This window comes from Lynx rufus, unplaced genomic scaffold (genome assembly GCF_022079265.1).
Source record: "Lynx rufus isolate CCGP_SWC_20201006 ecotype Redwood Valley unplaced genomic scaffold, mLynRuf1.p SCAF_1, whole genome shotgun sequence".
Lineage (NCBI taxonomy): Eukaryota > Metazoa > Chordata > Mammalia > Carnivora > Felidae > Lynx > Lynx rufus.
In genome coordinates, this window is record NW_025814823.1 from 19,037,870 (window position 1) to 19,056,931 (window position 19,062).

General features: G+C 36.6%; 1 protein-coding gene across 1 annotated transcript in view; it reads right to left on the bottom strand.

Annotated features, from left to right (window-relative positions):
- LOC124508377 (phosphatidylinositol 3,4,5-trisphosphate 3-phosphatase TPTE2-like) overlaps positions 1-19,062 on the bottom strand; it is a 91,074-nt gene that overhangs the window by 56,653 nt on the left and 15,359 nt on the right. The window contains exons 7-9 of the mRNA XM_047074741.1: positions 5,612-5,672; positions 4,691-4,772; positions 4,500-4,588 (exon numbers count right to left, since the gene is read on the bottom strand). Coding sequence (XP_046930697.1) covers positions 4,500-4,588; positions 4,691-4,772; positions 5,612-5,672 — 232 coding nt within the window. The remainder of the gene's footprint in view (positions 1-4,499; positions 4,589-4,690; positions 4,773-5,611; positions 5,673-19,062) is intronic.

Consider the following 19,062-nt stretch of genomic DNA (forward strand, 5'->3'; position numbering starts at 1 on the left):
GTATAGCAATAGAGGTCTACCTGAAGAAGCAAGAAAAATCTCAAATGAATAACCTAAACTTCCACCGAAAGGACCTAGAAAAAGAAGAGCAAGCAAAACCCCAAACCAGTAGAAGGAAGGAAATAATAAATATTAGAGCAGAAATAAACAAAATAGGAACTAAAAAAACAATAGAACAGATCAATGAAACCAGGACCTGTTTATTTGAAAAACATCAACAAAATTGATAAACCTTTAGCCAGACTCATCAAAGAGAGACAGACAGACAGAAAAAGAGAGACAGAGAACTCAAATAAATAAAATCACAAATGAAAGAGGAGAAATAATCACCAATACTCTAGAAATACAAAGGGTTATAAGAGATTATGAAAAATTGTATGTGAATAAATTGGACAACTTAGATGAAATGCATAAATTCTTAGAAATATATACTTCCCAAATCTGAATCAGGAAGAAACACAATATGTTTACCTGATTACCAGTAATGAAGTTGAATCAGTATCCAAAAACTTCCAACAAAGTCCAGGACCAGATGGCACCACAGGTGAATTCTACTAAACATTTAAAGAAGAGCATGCCTATTCTTCTCAAACTATTCCAAAAATAAGAAGAGGAAGGAAATTAGGAAATTTATTTATTCTATGAGGCCAATATTACCCTGATACCAAAACCAGACAAAGGTGCTACAAAAAAAAAAAAAAAAAAAAGATAACTATGGGCTAATATCTCTGATGAACACAGATGCAAAAATCCTCAACAACATGTCAGCAAACTGAATCCAATACATCAAAAAAAGTCATTCACTATGATCAAGTGGAATTTATACTTGGGATGCAAGTGTGGATCGATATTCACAAATCAATTGACATGATACATCACATCAATAAAGAAAAGATAAAAACCATATGATCATTTCAACAGATGTAGAAAAAGCATTTGACCAAGTACAATATCCACGCATGATAAAAACCCTCAACAAAGTAGGCTTAGAGGGAACATACCTCAACATATTAAAGGCCATATATGAAAAACACATAGCTAACATACACAATGGTAAAAAACTGAGAGCTTTTCCCCTAAGGTCAGGAACAAGACAAGCATGTCTACTCATCACTCTTATTCAACATAGTACTGGAAGTCCTAGCTACAGCAGACAAGAAATAAAAGGCATCCAAACTGGTAAGGAAGAAGTAAAACTCTTTGCAGGTGACATGATACTATATATAGAAAACCCTAAAGACTTCACCAAAAAACTACTAGAACTGATAAATTCAGTAAGATTGCAGGATACAAAATCAACATACAGAAATTCATTGCATTTCTATACATTACTAATGAAGTAGCAGAAAGAGAAATTAAGAAGAGAGTGCCATTTATAATTGTACTAGAAATAATAATATACCTTGAAATAAACTTAATCAAGGAGGGGAAAGACCTGTACTCAGAAAACTATAAAACACTGATGAAAGAAATTGGAGACGACACAAACAAATGTAAAGGCAGACCATGCTCATGAAGACTAAATATTGTTAAAATGTCCGTATTACCCAAAAGCAATTTATAGATTAAATGTAATCCCTGTCAACATATATACCATTTTTCACACAACTAGGAAAAAACAGTTCTAAAATTTGTATGAAACCACAAAAAAACCCTAAATAGCCTAAGCAATCTTGAAAAAGAATGTGTCACAATCCTAGATTTCAAGATATACTACAAAGGTGTAGTAATCAAACAGTATGGTACTGGCACAAAAGGACAAACTAGACCAATAGAACAGAATAGAGGGCCCAGAAATAAACTCACAGTTATAGGGCCAATTAATCTAGGATGAAGGAAACAAGACTGTGCAATGGGAAAAAGTGTTTTCAATAGATGGTTTTGGGAAAACTGGACAGATACATGTGAAAGAATGAAACTGGACCACTTTCTTATACCATACACAAAAATAAACTAAAAATGAATTAAAGATCCAAATATGAGACCTGAAACCATGAAACTGCTTGAAGAAAACATTGGCAGAAAGCTCTTTGACATCAGCCATAGCAACATCTTCCTAGATATGTGTTCTCAAGCAAGGGAAACAAAAACAAAAATAAACCTTTGGGACTACACCAAAATAAACTTTTGCACAACGAAGGAAACCATCAACAAAATGAAAAGCCAACCCACTGAATGGGAGAAGATATTTGCAAATGTCACATCTGATAAGGTGTTAATATCCAAAATATGTAAATAACTTACACAACTCAATACCAACCACCACCCCCCCAAATAATTTGATTTAAAAAGAGGCAGAGAATCTGAATAAACACTTTTCCAAAGACATACAGATAAATTTCACTACATGCAAAATTATAAATATTTATTTTTTTAATTGTATTTAAATCCAAGCTAATTAACATAGTGTAGAATGGTTTCTGTGACAAAATAAATCATAATCAAGTTAAAAGACACAGTGGGAGGAGATATTTATAATATAAACTACTAATAAAAAACAGCATCCATTTTTTACGGCTGAGTAATATTCCATTGCATGTGTATGTATACACACACATACACCCCCCCCCCCCCACACACACATCTCCTTTGTCCATTCACCAATAGATGAATATCTATTGATGGACATTTGGCTTGCTTCTAGATCTTGGCTATTGTACATAATGCTGCAATGTATATAGGGGTGCATAGGTCTTTTCAAACTAGTGTTTTTATTTTAACATTGTGTGTCAACTATACTAAAAAATTAGCATCCGCTTTATTTAAAGTAGTCTCATAAATCAATAGTAAAATATTCTGACTATCATGATACTACTGGTAATGTATAGGCACCAACCACCAAGAAGAGAGCAAAATCAATATGAATGAAAACTTGAAAAAAAGAGGCTACTCTGGTGCCTACCACCTGAATGCCAGCCCCCAAGCAATCCTAAAGGAAAGTCAATGAAAGACATGTGAACACAGAACAGTTTTAAGTCCCCTCTCAGAAAAAATTTAAAAATGAAATTTGAAATGAATGTTTATCCTTCAAGCAGGGAATTAGCTTTAATTAAAAGAAAACAGAAGTCAGTTGTATGCATGAGAGATAATATTTTAGGTTGAGCTACGTGAAATGACCATTTTTGTAAATAAAAGATGGTCAAAAACTGGCAATTCCGTATGGTTCCACCTATGGTCTTCATTTCTCTGTGGTATTAAATTACATATCCAGAACATTTCAACCTATGGAACTAAAGACAGAATCTACCTACTAATTAATGGGCTTGAAATAAGTTTTCAGGTAAGACTAAAACTTGATTCTACTCAATTACATAAGGCAGTTTTATTTTACTTTATTTTATTATTTTTTACCTTTTAAGGCAGTTTTAAAGTATTGTGTTTTCCTGGAATACAATAAAAAACTGTTTTGTAGCCTACTAAAAATGTACTTCTTTGTCAAAAATTATAAAATATGCTTAGATGATTATTAAAGCCTAAAGCTGAATGAGAGAAAAATCTAACTCAACTTAAATTGATTAAATTTACAAAACTTTTTTTCCATTTTACCTCACCAAAATCAACTTCTTTGTATCTCTATGCTATAAAAATTCCACTGATTTTTGGTTTCTGAAATAGCATCACTGTTGGCTCCTTAACTTTAAAAGGTTCTCACAAAATTTAAGAACAATCTTCAATAAAAGTGTTCTGAGTTTCTAAAATTAAACATGTTTTTATTTTCATAGATATTTTGGCAAATCAAAAATGAAGAAACACAAGCAGTCAGAAACAAGAAAAAAATATGCTCAATCTTCCTTACTTCTGTTATTCCTATTTTCTTCCCTTCCTTAGTCTTTACCGTCCATCCTCCCTCCTTCCTCTTTCCTTTGCTTCCTTCAGTCTTGAAGCTAACATCAACAAATGTTAATAACTGGGATGCCTATGGGGCGCCTGGGTGGCTCAGTAGGTTAATCCTCCGACTTCGGCTCAGGTCATGACCTCCTGGTTTACGGGTTCGAACCCCACGTCAGGCTCTCTGCTGACAGCTCAGAGCCTGGAGCCTGCTTCGGATTCTGTGTCTCCCTCTCTCTCTGCCCCTCCCCCTTCATGCTCTGTCTCTCTCTCTCCTTCAAAAATAAATAAACATCAAAAAAATAAAGTTAAAAAAAATAACTGGGGTGCCTGGGTGGCTCAGTCAATTAAGCATCTGACTTCAGCTCAGGTCATGATCCCACAGTTCATGAGTTTGAGCCCCGCATTGGCCTCTGTGCTGACAGCTCAGAGCTTGGAGCCTGCTTCGGATTCTGTGTCTCCCTCTCCCTCTCTCTCTGCCTCTCCCCCACTCACACTCTGTCTCTCTTTCTCTCTCAAAAAATAAATAATAAATATTTTTAAAAATTATTAAATATGTTAATAACTATTAATACTAATTAACAGCAGTATATATCTTGTTCTTGTACTTTAATGTATTAACATTTAGAAAAAGAGAAATTTTAGAAATTTAGAAAAAAGAGAGTTTTTACCTTTGCCTCCCTTACAGTGAATCGCTATGATGTTTTCGTCATCTTGAGCCATCCACTCATCTACTTCTTTGGTGAATGCCAACATCTCACTGATTTCAAATGCAAAATTTTTAGTTGAATTAAAATACACCCACAAATCAAGGCCAGGGTATTTAGCTTTCTTTTGACAGCCAACTTGGCATAAAACTTACCTTAGTGTGGGGACATTGTGATCATCAATCATGATTCGCCGGACCCTGTAATGGAAGTACTTAGGATCATAGGCTCTTTCACCTACAAGAAATGATTCATGGGTCATGTTTCTATGCCTAATAACACAGTAAAGGGTCAAGTTATGAATAAGTCATACTTTTGTATTATAAATTCCTTATCCACCTTTAAAAGGTTTCTGACCGGCTCTTGCTGCTGTAAGAATATTAAGAGTCTGAAAAACAGAGATAGTAGAGGTTTGTCCACCTTGAGTAACCTAAGCACAACTTATTTGGGTCTAACAGACCTTACTTTTAATTTTCTATCAGGCTATTCATCATGTTATCATAGGGTAGAGAGACACCACAGAGCAGAAGCAAAAGTGGCCAACCCGAGAGCTTGCCTCCTGGAAATGTCTATTTAATATACAGGAAAAGTCAAGAGAGGCAGAGTAGTAAACTGGGATATAATCTGCTTTCTACAGGGTTTTGCTCTTTGAGCATATTTCCCCTTGTTTATTAGTCAATAAAAAATAAACTTGCATTTTTTTAAAATTTGGGCTTTGCTGTCCTCGTACCCCACTCCTAGTGAATTAGAAATGTATTCGTTGAATTGCCTGTCTTCAAAACACGAGCTGGCAGGAAAAATAGAAGTATTTTCCTAAACCTAATACCATTAGGGCAGATTCTACCTCCCATGGCCCTGCCTCCACTTAAGCCTCCTGCCTCCCTCACCAGGGCATGTATGCCGTTGATCGGTCTTTTCCTACCAAATAGAGCCAGTGCAACACAGAGATTTTCAAACTCACTTTCCACCGCCACCAAATACTTATGATTAAATGACATGTAAAAGCAGAATCATCTTCTTTTATGCAGTGATCTGCTTTCCGTTGATGGTAGCAAACTATCTGACTATGTACATACTGCATAGATTATAGACTTGATAGTGGTCTTGATGTTTGGTATCCAGGAACCGCACAACTTCCTAGAAAAAATAGGCACACATGTTACATAAATGCACATGGCACCAACATAAACCACTCCTTAGGAGGAAGCTGAAATGGTCATAACCTTTTTTTTCTTTTGAAGTTTATTTATTTATTTTGAGAGAGAGAGAGAGCACAAGAGGGGGGTAGGAGCAGAGAAGAGAGAGAGAGAGAGAGAGAGAGAGAGAGAGAGAGAGAGAGAGAGAATCCCAAGCAGGCTCTGCACTAAGAGTGCACAAGGGGCTAAAACTCATGAACTGTGAGATCATGACCTGAGCCAAAAAAAGCAGTTGGATGCTTAACCGACTGAGGCACCCAGATGCCCTTGGTCATTACCTTTTATTCACTTGTCCCTCACTTGGCAGCTTTTAGGGGAGATTTAGGGAATATAAGAGTATGTAAATTCCAAGTCCCATCTCATCCACTGATGGTTTTCAAATAGCCTACAAAGTTGTGCTTGACTACTCTGATTAACCTCTACTATAAATACACACTGTTTAAAGCTACCAGAGAAAGTAAACTGGCTTTAAGTAAATTTGTTCTGAATTATAAATTCACAGTAATATATGGTTCTTATTTTCTGAATAGGTTTTTTTTAGATTATGAGTTGGATATTATAATCTATGTATGCACTGTTTAAATGAATAAATAAATGCAAAAATGTACAGTATGATTGTGTGTGATATGCATGACACTGGACATGTGTGATATACATGATGTGATATTGTATGATTATGGTATTATATGCATGATAGAAAAATAAATATTTTTATTATATTAAATTATTAATTATATTAAATTTTAGTTAAGTGGTGGCAATATGGAGATTTTTGGGGGGTCAACTGTGTTTTCATATTTTCTAAAATGAATACACATGTGTGCATATGTGCATATATGTATATAGACACAAATTTGTGCATATATGTGTAACTTTTCAAATAGACATTATTTAAAATGGGTCCTATCACCATACTAATACAATATTTCCAGCAAATTTATCCATCTGAAATACACACATGTGCATGTCTCTGTACAACAAAAGGACTATAAAAAAGCTCAAAAATTGAGGACTATAGTACCCTGAGCAATGTTTACTGGCTTCGTATTGGGGAAAAGACAAATTAAGATATCAAACTGATCAATTGGTTAAATTGTCAGGAGGAAATAGTAAGTCAAAAAGATAAACGCTTCAAGTCTGCATAATACTGGGACGGGGGGGCTAAATAGACTCATACACATCAAAAATTCATGAGCTCCTTTACACCAAAATAAAATCCAGATTGACTGAGGGATATAAAGAAAATTTAAGCGAATATTAACCAGTTCTTTGGATAAGAAAAAGCACTGTTAAATCAGTGGAAGATCAACAGACAACAGATTTAGGTTTGACTTTATAAAAATTTGAAATTTCTATTTTAAAAAAATGTTACAGTACAACAAACATTAATAGGGGAGAATATTTTTCAGATAAAAAATTGAGTGAAGGGGGACTATGCCTAGTATTATCTATACATTAGTTATACTAGTATAAACTAGTAACTTATAATAACAATTTAAATAGTATTCTGTCAACCTATAGACAAGTGGATCTAGGGCATAAATAAAATCATAAAAGAGAAAATCTAGGGGCGCCTGGGTGGCACAGTCGGTTAAGCGTCCGACTTCAGCCAGGTCACGATCTCACGGTCCGTGAGTTCGAGCCCCGCGTCGGGCTCTGGGCTGATGGCTCAGAGCCTGGAGCCTGTTTCCGATTCTGTGTCTCCCTCTCTCTCTGCCCCTCTCCCGTTCATGCTCTGTCTCTCTCTGTCCCAAAAATAAATAAACGTTGAAAAAAAAAATTAAAAAAAAAAAAAAAGAGAAAATCTAACTGTGTAACAACCTACCTAGATAAATATTCAGCCTCACCAATAAAGAAGTCTAAAACAACAATAAAATCCCATTTTCACCCATGAAATTAGCCTTTTCCTTTTTAATGACAAAATCCAATGCTGGCAAAGATGGTATGAAAATAAAACATTTGATTCATTGTTAACACAATCCCTTGGATTTGGGAATATATTTTGAGAACCCTAAAAGTACTCAATACTCCATAACCAGGTCACTTTACTCCTAGGAATCTATCCAGAAAAGGTTTTATGTCTTTGTGTCTTTATGCCTCTGTTGTGGCATTAGTAATATTGGTGACACCTAAATACCCAACATTCGAGGTTGATTACAGCACTAATGAAATATAATGCAACCATTAGAATACCGTCTTGCCCTTCATTCCTTCAACAAGTAAATATGTCACAGTGGTTACTTTATGTGCAACCTTCTTTAGTATACCCACACTTAACGATAGTATTTGATTTTTTATAAAAAAGTTAATATGCCTGGATGGCTAAGCCTTGGGATTTAAAAAAATCACCTTCATAGTTCTCTATATGTCTAAAAAAACTCAAGAATTTGAGTTTTTTCCAAGAGTCCATTCTTGACTCAATACATAGACAATTTACTACTGTGTTTTCTGACTTAAATAGTTTATCTGAAGACTCCAAATACCTCTTAAACTAATTAGCTGAATAGAGACAAAAAGCATATAAAAGAAAGTTCAACTCTGCCAAGAAGCACATTTTTTTAAAATTTCAAGTTTTTAAATTCTAGTTAACATATATGGTAAAATTGGTTGCAGATGTAGAATTTAGTGATTTACCACTGACATATAACACTCAGTGTTCATCACAAGTACACTCCTTAATACTCATCAACTATTTAGCCCATCCCCCCCCATCCCTCCATCAACCCTCGGTTTGTTCTCTGTGTTAAGTCTCTCTTATGGTTGGTTTGCTTCTCTTTTTTCCCCTTCCCTCTGCTCATCTCTTTTGTTTCTTAAATTCCACCTATGAGTGAAATCACATGGTATTTGTCTTTCTCTAAATTATTTTTGCTTAGAATACACTCTAGTGTCATTCGTGTCATTGCAAATATCAAGATTTCATTCTTTTTGATGGTTGAGTAATATCACAGTGTGTGTGTGTGTGTGTGTGTGTGTGTGTGTACACATGTATATCTTCTTTATCCATTCACTGGCCAGTGGATTTTTTGGTTCTTTCCACAATTTGGCTATTGTTGACAATGATGCTATAAACATCGGGGTGCCTGTGACCTTTCCAACCAGTATTTTTGTATCCTTTGGGTAAATATGTGGTAGCACAACTGCTGTGTCATAGGGTAGCTCTGGTTTTAACTTTTTGAGGAAGAAACTACATTTTTGAGGATAGATGGATAGTTTCCATCCTCAAACAGAATAAAGAATATCCAACTGAACCCCCGTCAAAAACTAAAAGATAACTAAGATTTTTAGGACTGTAGGTAAGGTAGATCTCCTTTTTCTCAATAGCTCAGCCTTTGCATGGGTTTACTAAATTTACAATTCCTGAAACTCTTCCTTGGGGATGTGAAAGCGAAAAACACTGTCTACTCTTTGAAAGCCTTTTTGTAACAAAAAGGCTTTGGGTATCCTGAATATGCCAAACCCTTCTCTCTGGTGTGTTCACACAATATTAACTTAAATATTACCTAAACAGAACACCTTAGACCAGAAGCCTATTGTCTACCTTAGCATTTTCCTTGATTTGGAGATGAAGGTACACCCTCATTGCTAGAATGTGGTGGCAACAGTGGCCAGGCTATTGACACTCCCACGAGAATGCTTGCTTCTTCATTCCCACATATGTACAATCCTTGCTACTTCTAGGCAACACTTGACATTTCTGTTAGCAAATTTACCACTTATGAATTTCCACTGTTTGCTCTGCATATTACTATTCACTGTTGTTAACAATATAATTCTGCAAATGTATTCTCTCTTAACAGTGAAGGGGAACCACATGATTGCTTAGCATTCTGTCGGGAGTTAATTATGCCAAGATCTGAATCTTGCACTCTTTAGTCAGACTTGGGTTAGATTAGTTTGCAGATGGCTTTTATCTTAAAAATGACAAAGGCATCCTCTGTGCAGGATTTGTGTTGTTATCATTGAACACGCAAGCACTGAAGCTGTTCCATTGCTGAATTCTCAGTCTGCCGAGGTAGCTGAACTAATAGCTCAGACATGAGCCTGCATTCTGGCAAAAGAGGGGGCCAAATATTCATATGCAGTCAAATGCTCTACCCCTGAGCCATATCCCATAAATATTCATATGGGTAGTAGATATGCTTTTGGGGTGGTTCATGATTTATGGATTTTATGAAAACTGATTATTTATTACCTCTTCTTCACATATGTTGATTGAAAATGATAAAAAGATCATGACTTATTAGAATGTCATCAATATCCTATGGAGATAACACTGTAATAATGGGAAAAAAAATCAATAGTCTAGAGACCACCCTAGAAACCAAGAGTAATGTCTTTGCTTTGACTTACAAGCTAATGAAGTTTGTGGCTTTTTAACACCCTAGCGAATATTAAGTGTTGCTAAATTTATATTTATCACCATCAAATCGACAAAAGAAAAGTGAACCAATTTAGATGAGTTATAATTAATTCACAGTCATTAGCTCAACTTACTGAAAAGCAATATTGGCAAAGAATGCTTTATTCCTAGACATAGATTCTGGAAATTTGAGGATGACTGTCTTGAAGTGACATGATCCATCCAATGGGTACTGGTCAAATAACTCCAAAACTATTCCCATATGGGAAGAATAAAGTAGTTTATCCTTTCATTCAACAGAGGTTTAGAAAATTTTTCAAAATTGGCAAAGTAGTAGAATCATGTCTTATTCATAAACAGCATAACATAGATAAGATACAGTTCACACTCTCAAGACCTTTTTGAACATTTACAAATGGATTTTATTCGACTGCCCCAATCTCAAGACTATAAATATGTACTAGTTATTGTTTGAAAAATTTTTGCATGTATAGAAGAGTTTCCATGCCTTAGGATAAGTAGAATGATTTCATTTATTGTCCAAATACTTTGTCCTTCCCTGCATCTACCTTGTACTGCCCTTGCTCTCCAACATTGTGCTCTATCACATGAGTTGGTTTAGTCAGTGGAATGCCACAATGCAGGAACTTGCAAAAGCCTTTTGCAAGATTCCACTCCACCTCTTACCTTTTGTCATCACATAAGAACACACCCAGGCTAGCCTAATGGAGGATGAAAATATGTGGAGCAGATATGAGGTACCCCAGGTAAGGTCATTGTAGACCAGCTGATAAGGAAAATTGAGATTCCATTCCAAGGTGGTGATATAAGAAGACTCTGAACTCATCTTCTCCATGAACCATATTTATACATACTAATAAAATAATTCCTCTTGCAGAACTGAGGGCTGACTGAACAGCTTCCGCACAACAAAAGGTAGACAAATCACACAGAGAACAGCAAGAAAGAGGGAGACACAGTAATGATGCTGTAAACTGTGGGTCCAAGAAGAGATTCATCTGCCCTGGGGCACAGAAAAAAGCCATAGTTTAAAAGGGCAACTAGAATATAAAACATCTAGCCCTAGAATTCTGCCAAATGATGGGGGAATTCCTAGAAATCTCTCTGGATTGGACAGGCTGTTCCATGTCATGGTTTATGTCCCCCCTTCACCTTGGTAGTGTGGATAGGAGCGGGGTCTGGATACACAAGCCGGTATATAACCCCAGTGAGCCCTGGGCCCCTAGCCCACATGAGCCCTAGTCATCCCACCGAGGTGGCCCCAGTAAGGCACACACCAGGACACTCCTGGTAGGCACCCACTACACTTCTAGCCATTGCATCAAAGTTACATGGGTGCAAAGCATTCGGGAATACTGCAGGCCCACACTACATTGACCTCAGATGGCTTGCTAAGGCACCTGTAGCACAGTGTGCTCTGGGACCTCCTGGCTCATAACTGTTTTGGCTCCAGCCAACTTGTCAGAGCACCCTCTGCACTGCAGTGAGCACCCTGGGACACCCTGACCTACACCCACCTCAGCTTCAGCAGTCCTGCCAGGGCACCCTCTGTGTGGAGACCCTAGGACACCCTGGCTGGCACCCACTTCAGTAACAGCTGCCCTGCCAGGGTGCCACTTGTGTGGAGTGTCCCAAGACCTCCCAGTTTGTGCCCCACCTCAACCTAGCCACCCTGCCAGGGCACTTTCTGCATGGAGAGCCATGGGCACACTGGCTGGCACTGACTTCAGCTATCCTGTCAGGGTGCTCTGTGCACGTAGCACCCTGGGACCCTCTGTTTGCACCCATTTCAACTTCAGCTGTCCTGCCAGGGCACCGTGTGTGGACATCCCCAGGAATGACCTAGCTCAGATTCACTTCACCTGTGGCCACCCCCTAGGGCAGCCCCAACATGGAGTGCCCTACCCACTGAACATACAAACCACAACTCTAGCCAGCCCCTCAAAGTCACTAGACACACACAGTGTGCACAGGGGTTGACCATACACAAGACCATTCCTTCAAGTTTAGAAGTAGCTGTTCTGCCTAACTCATAGTAACAAATCCAGAAAATCAAGCAAGATGGGGAGACAATATGCTTCAAAATACTGAACAAGACAAAACCTTGAAAAAGAATTCAATGAAACAGAGGTAAGAAATATGCCAGATAAAGAGTTTAAAGATATGATCATAAAGATGCTCATTGGACTGTGGATAAAAGTAGAAGACCTTGAAGAGAACTTCAAAAGAGAGAAAACAAGAAGGAACCAATCAGAGTTTAAGAATACAATCTTAAAAAATCAACAGTTGGCTAGCTAAAGCTGAACAGATCAGTGATCTAGAAGATAGAGAAATGGAAAGCACACAAGTCAAACAGCATAAAGAAAAAAGAATTTTTTAAAATGAGGATACATTAAGGGATCTCGTGGTCAACATCAAGCAAGCAAACATTTGCTCTACAGGGGTCCCAGAAGAAGAAGAGAGAGAAAGTAGAAGACATATTTGAAGAAATAATAGCTGAAAACTTCCCTAACCTGGGAAAGAAAGTAACATCCACATTCAGGAAGCACAGAGAATTCCAAACAAGATGAACGCAAGGAGGTCCACACCATAACACAGAATAATTAAAATGTCAAATGTTATAGATAAAGAGAATTTTAAAGGCAGCAAGAGAGAAGCAAAAAGTTAAATACAAAGAAAACTCCAGTAAGGCTATCAGCTGATTTTTCAGCAGGAAGTTTGCAGCCCAGAAGGGAGTGGCATGATATATTCAAAGTGCTGAAAGGAAAAAACCTGCAACTAAGAATACTCCACCAGCAAGGCTTTCATTCAGAACTGAAGAAGAGATAGAATTTCTCAGTCAAAGCAAAAGGAGTTCATCAACACTAAACCAGCTCTATAAGAAATGTTAAAGGGACTTTTAAAAAAATTTTTTTTAACTTTTTTTAAAATTTATTTTTGAGACAGGGAGAGACAGAGCATGAACAGGGGAGGGTCAGAGAGAGGGAGATACAGAATCTGAAACAGGCTCCAGGCTCTGAGCTGTCAGCACAGAGCCCGACGCGGGGCTCGAACTCACGGACCGCGAGATCATGACCTGAGCCGAAGTTGGCCGCTTAACCGACTGAGCCACCCAGGTGCCCCATAAAGGGACTTTTTAAAGTGGAAACAAAAAGGCCATAATTAAAAGAAAATTATAAATAAAAAGATATAAAATATGACAACATATACATAAAACATGGAGAAAGGAGTAAAAAAATTCCTTTAGAATATGTTAGAACTTAAATAATCATCAACTTAATATAGACGGTTATATACTTAGAATGTTATATACAAACTTCATGGTAAACACAAACCTAAAACCTATAATAGATACACAAGAAAAGAGAGCCAAGCATAACACTACAGAAAGTCATAAACTGAAGGAAAGAGAGGAAGATGAAATAACAGAGAAGAACTATAAAAACAACCAGAAAACAATAAAAATGCCAATAAGTTCACACTGAAAATAATTACTTTCACTGTAAATGGTCTAGGGGTGTCTGGGTGGCATAGTTAGTTAAGTGTCCAACTCTTGATCTCCACTGAGATCATGATCTCACAGTTTGTGAGTTCAAGCCTGGCATCTGGCTGTGCGCTGACGGCATGGAGCCTGCATGGGATTCTGTCTCTCCTCTCTGCCCCTGCCTCACTTGTGCTTTCTCTCTCTCTCTAAATAAATAAATAAACTTAAAAACAATTTTTTTAAAATGTAAATTGTCTAAATGCTCCAATCAAGAGGCATAGGGTGGCAGAATGGATGAAAAACAAGACTCATATATATTTTGCCTACAAGATACTCAATTCAGATATAAGGATACACTCAAACTGAAAGTGAATGGATGGAAACGATATTTCATGCAAAAGGAAGTGGGAGAAAAATCCACAGTAGCAACATTTATATCACAAAGTAGACCTTAAAGACTAACAAGAGACAAAGAAGGGCATTGCATAATGATAAAGGAGTCAGTTGAACAAGATGACGTAACAATTATAAATATCTATGTACCCAATAATGGAGAACCTAAATATGTAAAGCAATTTTTAACACATAGAGTAAGAAAGAGTAATAAAATTATAGTAGGAGACTTTAACACAGCACTTACATCACTCTGGTAGATTATATAGGCAGAAAATCAATAAGAAAGAAGTATTTTTGAACAACACATTAGGTCACATGGACTTAAAAGATAAATACAGAACAAGCCATACAAATACAACACAACACACATTCTTTTTATATGCACACAGAACATTCTCCAGGATAGATCACATAGTAGGCTACAAAACAAGTCTCAATAAATTTAAAAAGATTGAACCAGGGGCGCCTGGGTGGCGCAGTCGGTTAAGCGTCCGACTTCAGCCAGGTCACGATCTCGCGGTCGTGAGTTCGAGCCCCGCGTCCGGCTCTGGGCTGATGGCTCGGAGCCTGGAGCCTGTTTCCGATTCTGTGTCTCCCTCTCTCTCTGCCCCTCCCCCGTTCATGCTCTGTCTCTCTCTGTCCCAAAAATAAATAAACGTTGAAAAAAAAAAATTTAAAAAGATTGAACCATATCATATATCTTTTCCAATCACAATGGGATGAAATAGATATCAATCATAAGAAAAAAATTGGAAAACCAAATAGGTGGAAGCTAAGCAACATGCCACTAAACAACAAATGAGTCGACAAGAAAAACAAAGACCAAAGTTAAACATACATGGAAACAAATGAAAATGAAAATACAATGGTCTAAAATCTTTGAAGGGCACCTGGGTGGCTCATTCAGTTAAGCATCTGACTTCAGCTCAGGTCATGATCTCACAGTTCATGGGTACAAGCCCACACATCGGGCTCAGTGATGACAGCTCAGAGTTTGGAGCCTGCTTCTGATTCTGTGTCTCCCTCTCTCTCTGCCCCTCCCTTTCTTGCACTCTCTCTGTCTCTCTCTCAAAAAAAAAAAAAAACAAACATTAAAAAATGTTTTTAATAAAAAAATAAAAGTTTTGAGACCTAGAGAAAATAGTCCTAATGGGGAATATTTATAGAGATACCAGCTGACCTGAAGAAATAAGAAAAACTTCAGTTTAAACTTACCTAAACTTACCTACTAGAAAAAGAAAAATAAAGCCCAATACTAGTAGATGGAAGGATTTAATAAAAATCAGAACAGAGGGGCACCTGGGTAGATGAGTCAGTTAAGTGTCTAACTCTTCATTTCAGCTCAGGTCATGACCTCACATTTGTGAGATCAAGCCCCATCTCTGCTTCCACACTGGATGTGGAATGTACTTGAGATCTTGAGATTCTCTCTTCCTCTCCCTGTGCCCCTTCCCTACTAGTGCCTTTTTTGTTTTTTTGTTTTTTTTGTTTGTTTTTTTTTTTTAGAGAAAATCATAGCAGAAATAAATGAAATGGTCTTAAAGAATAGAAAAGGTCAATGAAATGAAGAGCTGATTCTTTCAAAATGTAAAAAAAAAAATCAATAAATCTGTAGTCAGACTGATCAAGAAAAAAAAGGAACCAAATGAAACTAGAAACAAAAGAGGTAACAAAAAACTCTACAGAGATACAAAGGATTATAAGCAAGTACTACAAAAAAATTATATGCTAACAAATTGGATAACCTAGAAAAAATAAATGAATTCCTAGAAACATACAATTTTCCTAAACTGAATCAGGAAGAAATGTGAATTTGAAAACCAAATTACTACTAACAAAATTGAACTGTTAATCAAAAAACTACCAACAAACAAAATTCCAGGACCGGATAGATTCACAGGTGAATTTACCAAATATTTAAAGAAAAGTTAATACCAATTCTCTTTAATCTATTACAAAAAATATCAAAGGAAGGAGAGCTTTGAACTACATTCTATGAGGCCGGCATTACCCTGATACCAAAACCAGACACATTACAAGAAAGAAAGGAAGGAAGGAAAGAAAACTACAGAACAGTATCACATAGAACATAGAAGCAAAAATTCTCAACAAAATATTATCAAACCACGTTCAATAATACGGTAAAAGGATCATCTACCATGATCAAGTGGGATATATTCTGGAGTTGCAAGGATGGCTCAATATTTGCAGATCAATCACTGTGATATACCAAGTCAACAAAATGAAGTATAAAAATTATATGATCATCTTGGTAGGTACAGAAAAATCATGTGACAAAATTCAACTTTCATTCATGATAAAACTAAAAAAAAATGGGGTTGGAGAGCACATAACTCAACATAATAAAGGTCATATATGACAAACATACATAGTGGTGAAAAACTGGGAATTTTTCTTCTAAGATCAGAAACATGACAGGGATGTCTACTCTCACCACTTTTATTCAACATACTAGTTACTGAAAGCTCTAGCCACAGCAATAAGACAAAGAAAAAAAAAGCATCCAAATTGGTAAGGAAGAAGTTACTGTCACTGTTTGCAGATGATATGATACTACACATAGAAAATCCTAAATACCCTACCAAAAAGCTATTAGTATGTATGAATTCAGTGAAGTTGCAAGATGCAAAATTAATACATAGAAAGCCATTATGTTTTTGTACACTAATAATGAAATAGCAGAAAAAGAAAACAATTCTATTTATAATTGCACCAAAAAGAATACCTAAAAATATCCTTAACAAAGGAGGTGAAGGATCTGTTTTCTGAAAACTATAAAACGCTGATGAGGGCGCCTGGGTGGCTCAGTCAGTTAAGCAGCTGACTTCGGCTCAGATCATGATCTCACGGTTTGTGGGTTCAAGCCCCATGTTGGGCTGTCTGCTGTCAGCACAGAACCTGTTTCAGATCCTCTGTCTCCCTCTCTCTCTGTCCCTCCCCTGCTAGAGCTCTCAATCTCTATCAAAAATAAGTAAACATTTTTTAAAAAACACTGATGAAAGAAATTGAAGAAAAAAGGAGTAAATGAAAAGATATTCCAGGAATAATTAATCTTGTTAAAATGTCCATACTCCCCAAAGCAGTCTAAGATTCAATGCAATACCTATCAAAACACCACCAGCATCATTCACAGAACTAGAACAAATAATCCTAAAATCTGTATGGAACCATGAAGATCTCAAAAAGCCAAAGCAATCTTGAGAAAAAAGAACAAATCTGGAGGTATCACAATCCTGTATTTCAAGATACACTACAAAGCTGTTGTAATCAAAATAGTATTGTACTAGCACAAAAATAGACACATAGACAAACAGAACAGAATAGAGAGCCCAGAAATAAATCCACACTTATAGGGATAATTAATCAAGGAAAAAGGAGGCAAGAATATACACTGAGGAAAAGACAGTCTCTTCAATAGGTGGTACTGACAAAATTGGACAGCTACAAGCAAAAGAATGCAATGACCACTTTCTTACACCATACACAAAAATCAACACACTGGATTAAAGACCTAAATGTGAGACCTGAAACCATAAAACCCCTTGTAGAAAACATAGGCAATATGCTCTTTGACATCAACTATAACAATATCTTTCTAGATATGTGTCCTCAGGCAAGGGAAACACAAGCAAATATAAACCATTGGGATTACTCCCAAATAAGAAGTGTTTGCATGGTGAAGGAAATCAGCAACAAAACAAAAAAGCAAGCTACTGAATAGAAGAAGACACTTGCAAATGAAATATCTGATAAGGGGTTAATATAAAAAATACATTAAGAACTTACACAACTCAACACCAAAAAATAAATGATTCAATTGAAAATGGGAAGAAAACATGAATAGACATTTTTCTTTTTTTTTTTTTTTTTTTTACATTTTAATGTTTGTGGTTTTATTTTTTTTTTATTTTTTTTTATATGAAGTTTATTGACAAATTGGTTTCCATACAACACCCAGTGCTCATCCCAAAAGGTGCCCTCCTCAATACCCATCACCCACCCGCCCCTCCCTCCCACCCCCCATCAACCCTCAGTTTGTTCTCAGTTTTTAACAGTCTCTTATGCTTTGGCTCTCTCCCACTCTAACGTCCTTTTTTTTTTTTTTTACCTTCCCCTCCCCCATGGGTTCCTGTTAAGTTTCTCAGGATCCACATAAGAGTGAAACCATATGGTATCTGTCTTTCTCTGTATGGCTTATTTCACTTAGCATCACACTCTCCAGTTCCATCCACGTTGCTACAAAAGGCCATATTTCATTTTTTCTCATTGCCACGTAGTATTCCATTGCTATGACCCAGCAATAGCACTGCTAGGAATCTACCCAAGGGATACAGGAGTACTGATGCATAGGGGCACTTGTACCCCAATGTTCATAGCAGCACTCTCAACAATAGCCAAATTATGGAAAGAGCCTAAATGTCCATCAACTGAATAGACATTTTTCAAAGACCAACAGATGACCATTCAGATGGCCAACAGACACATGAAAGATGCTGAACATCACTTATCATCAGGGAAATCAAAACCACAATGAGATATTTACACCTGTCAGAATAGCTAAAATCAAAATGACAAGAAATAACAAGTATTGATGAGGATGTAGAGAAAAAGGAACCCTTGTGCACTGGCGATAGGAATGCAAATTGGTACAGCCACTGTGGAAAAAAGTATGGAGGTTCCTCAAAAAATTAAAAACAAAATTACTGTATGATCCAGTAATTTCACTACTGGGTTACCTAAAGAAAACAAAAACACTAATTCAAAAAGATTATCTGTACCTCTATGTTTATTTCAGCATTATTTATAATAGCTAAGATGTGGAAGAAACCCAAGTGTCCATCAACAGATGAATGAATAAACAAGAGGTGGTACACACACACACACACACACACACACACACACACACACACACACAATACTACTGAGCCATAAAAAAGAATGAGATCTTACCATTTGCAACAACATGGATGAACCTAGAGGGTATTTTGCTTAGTGAAAGTCAGACTGAGAAAAACAAACACCATATGATTTTACTTGTGTTTTGAATCT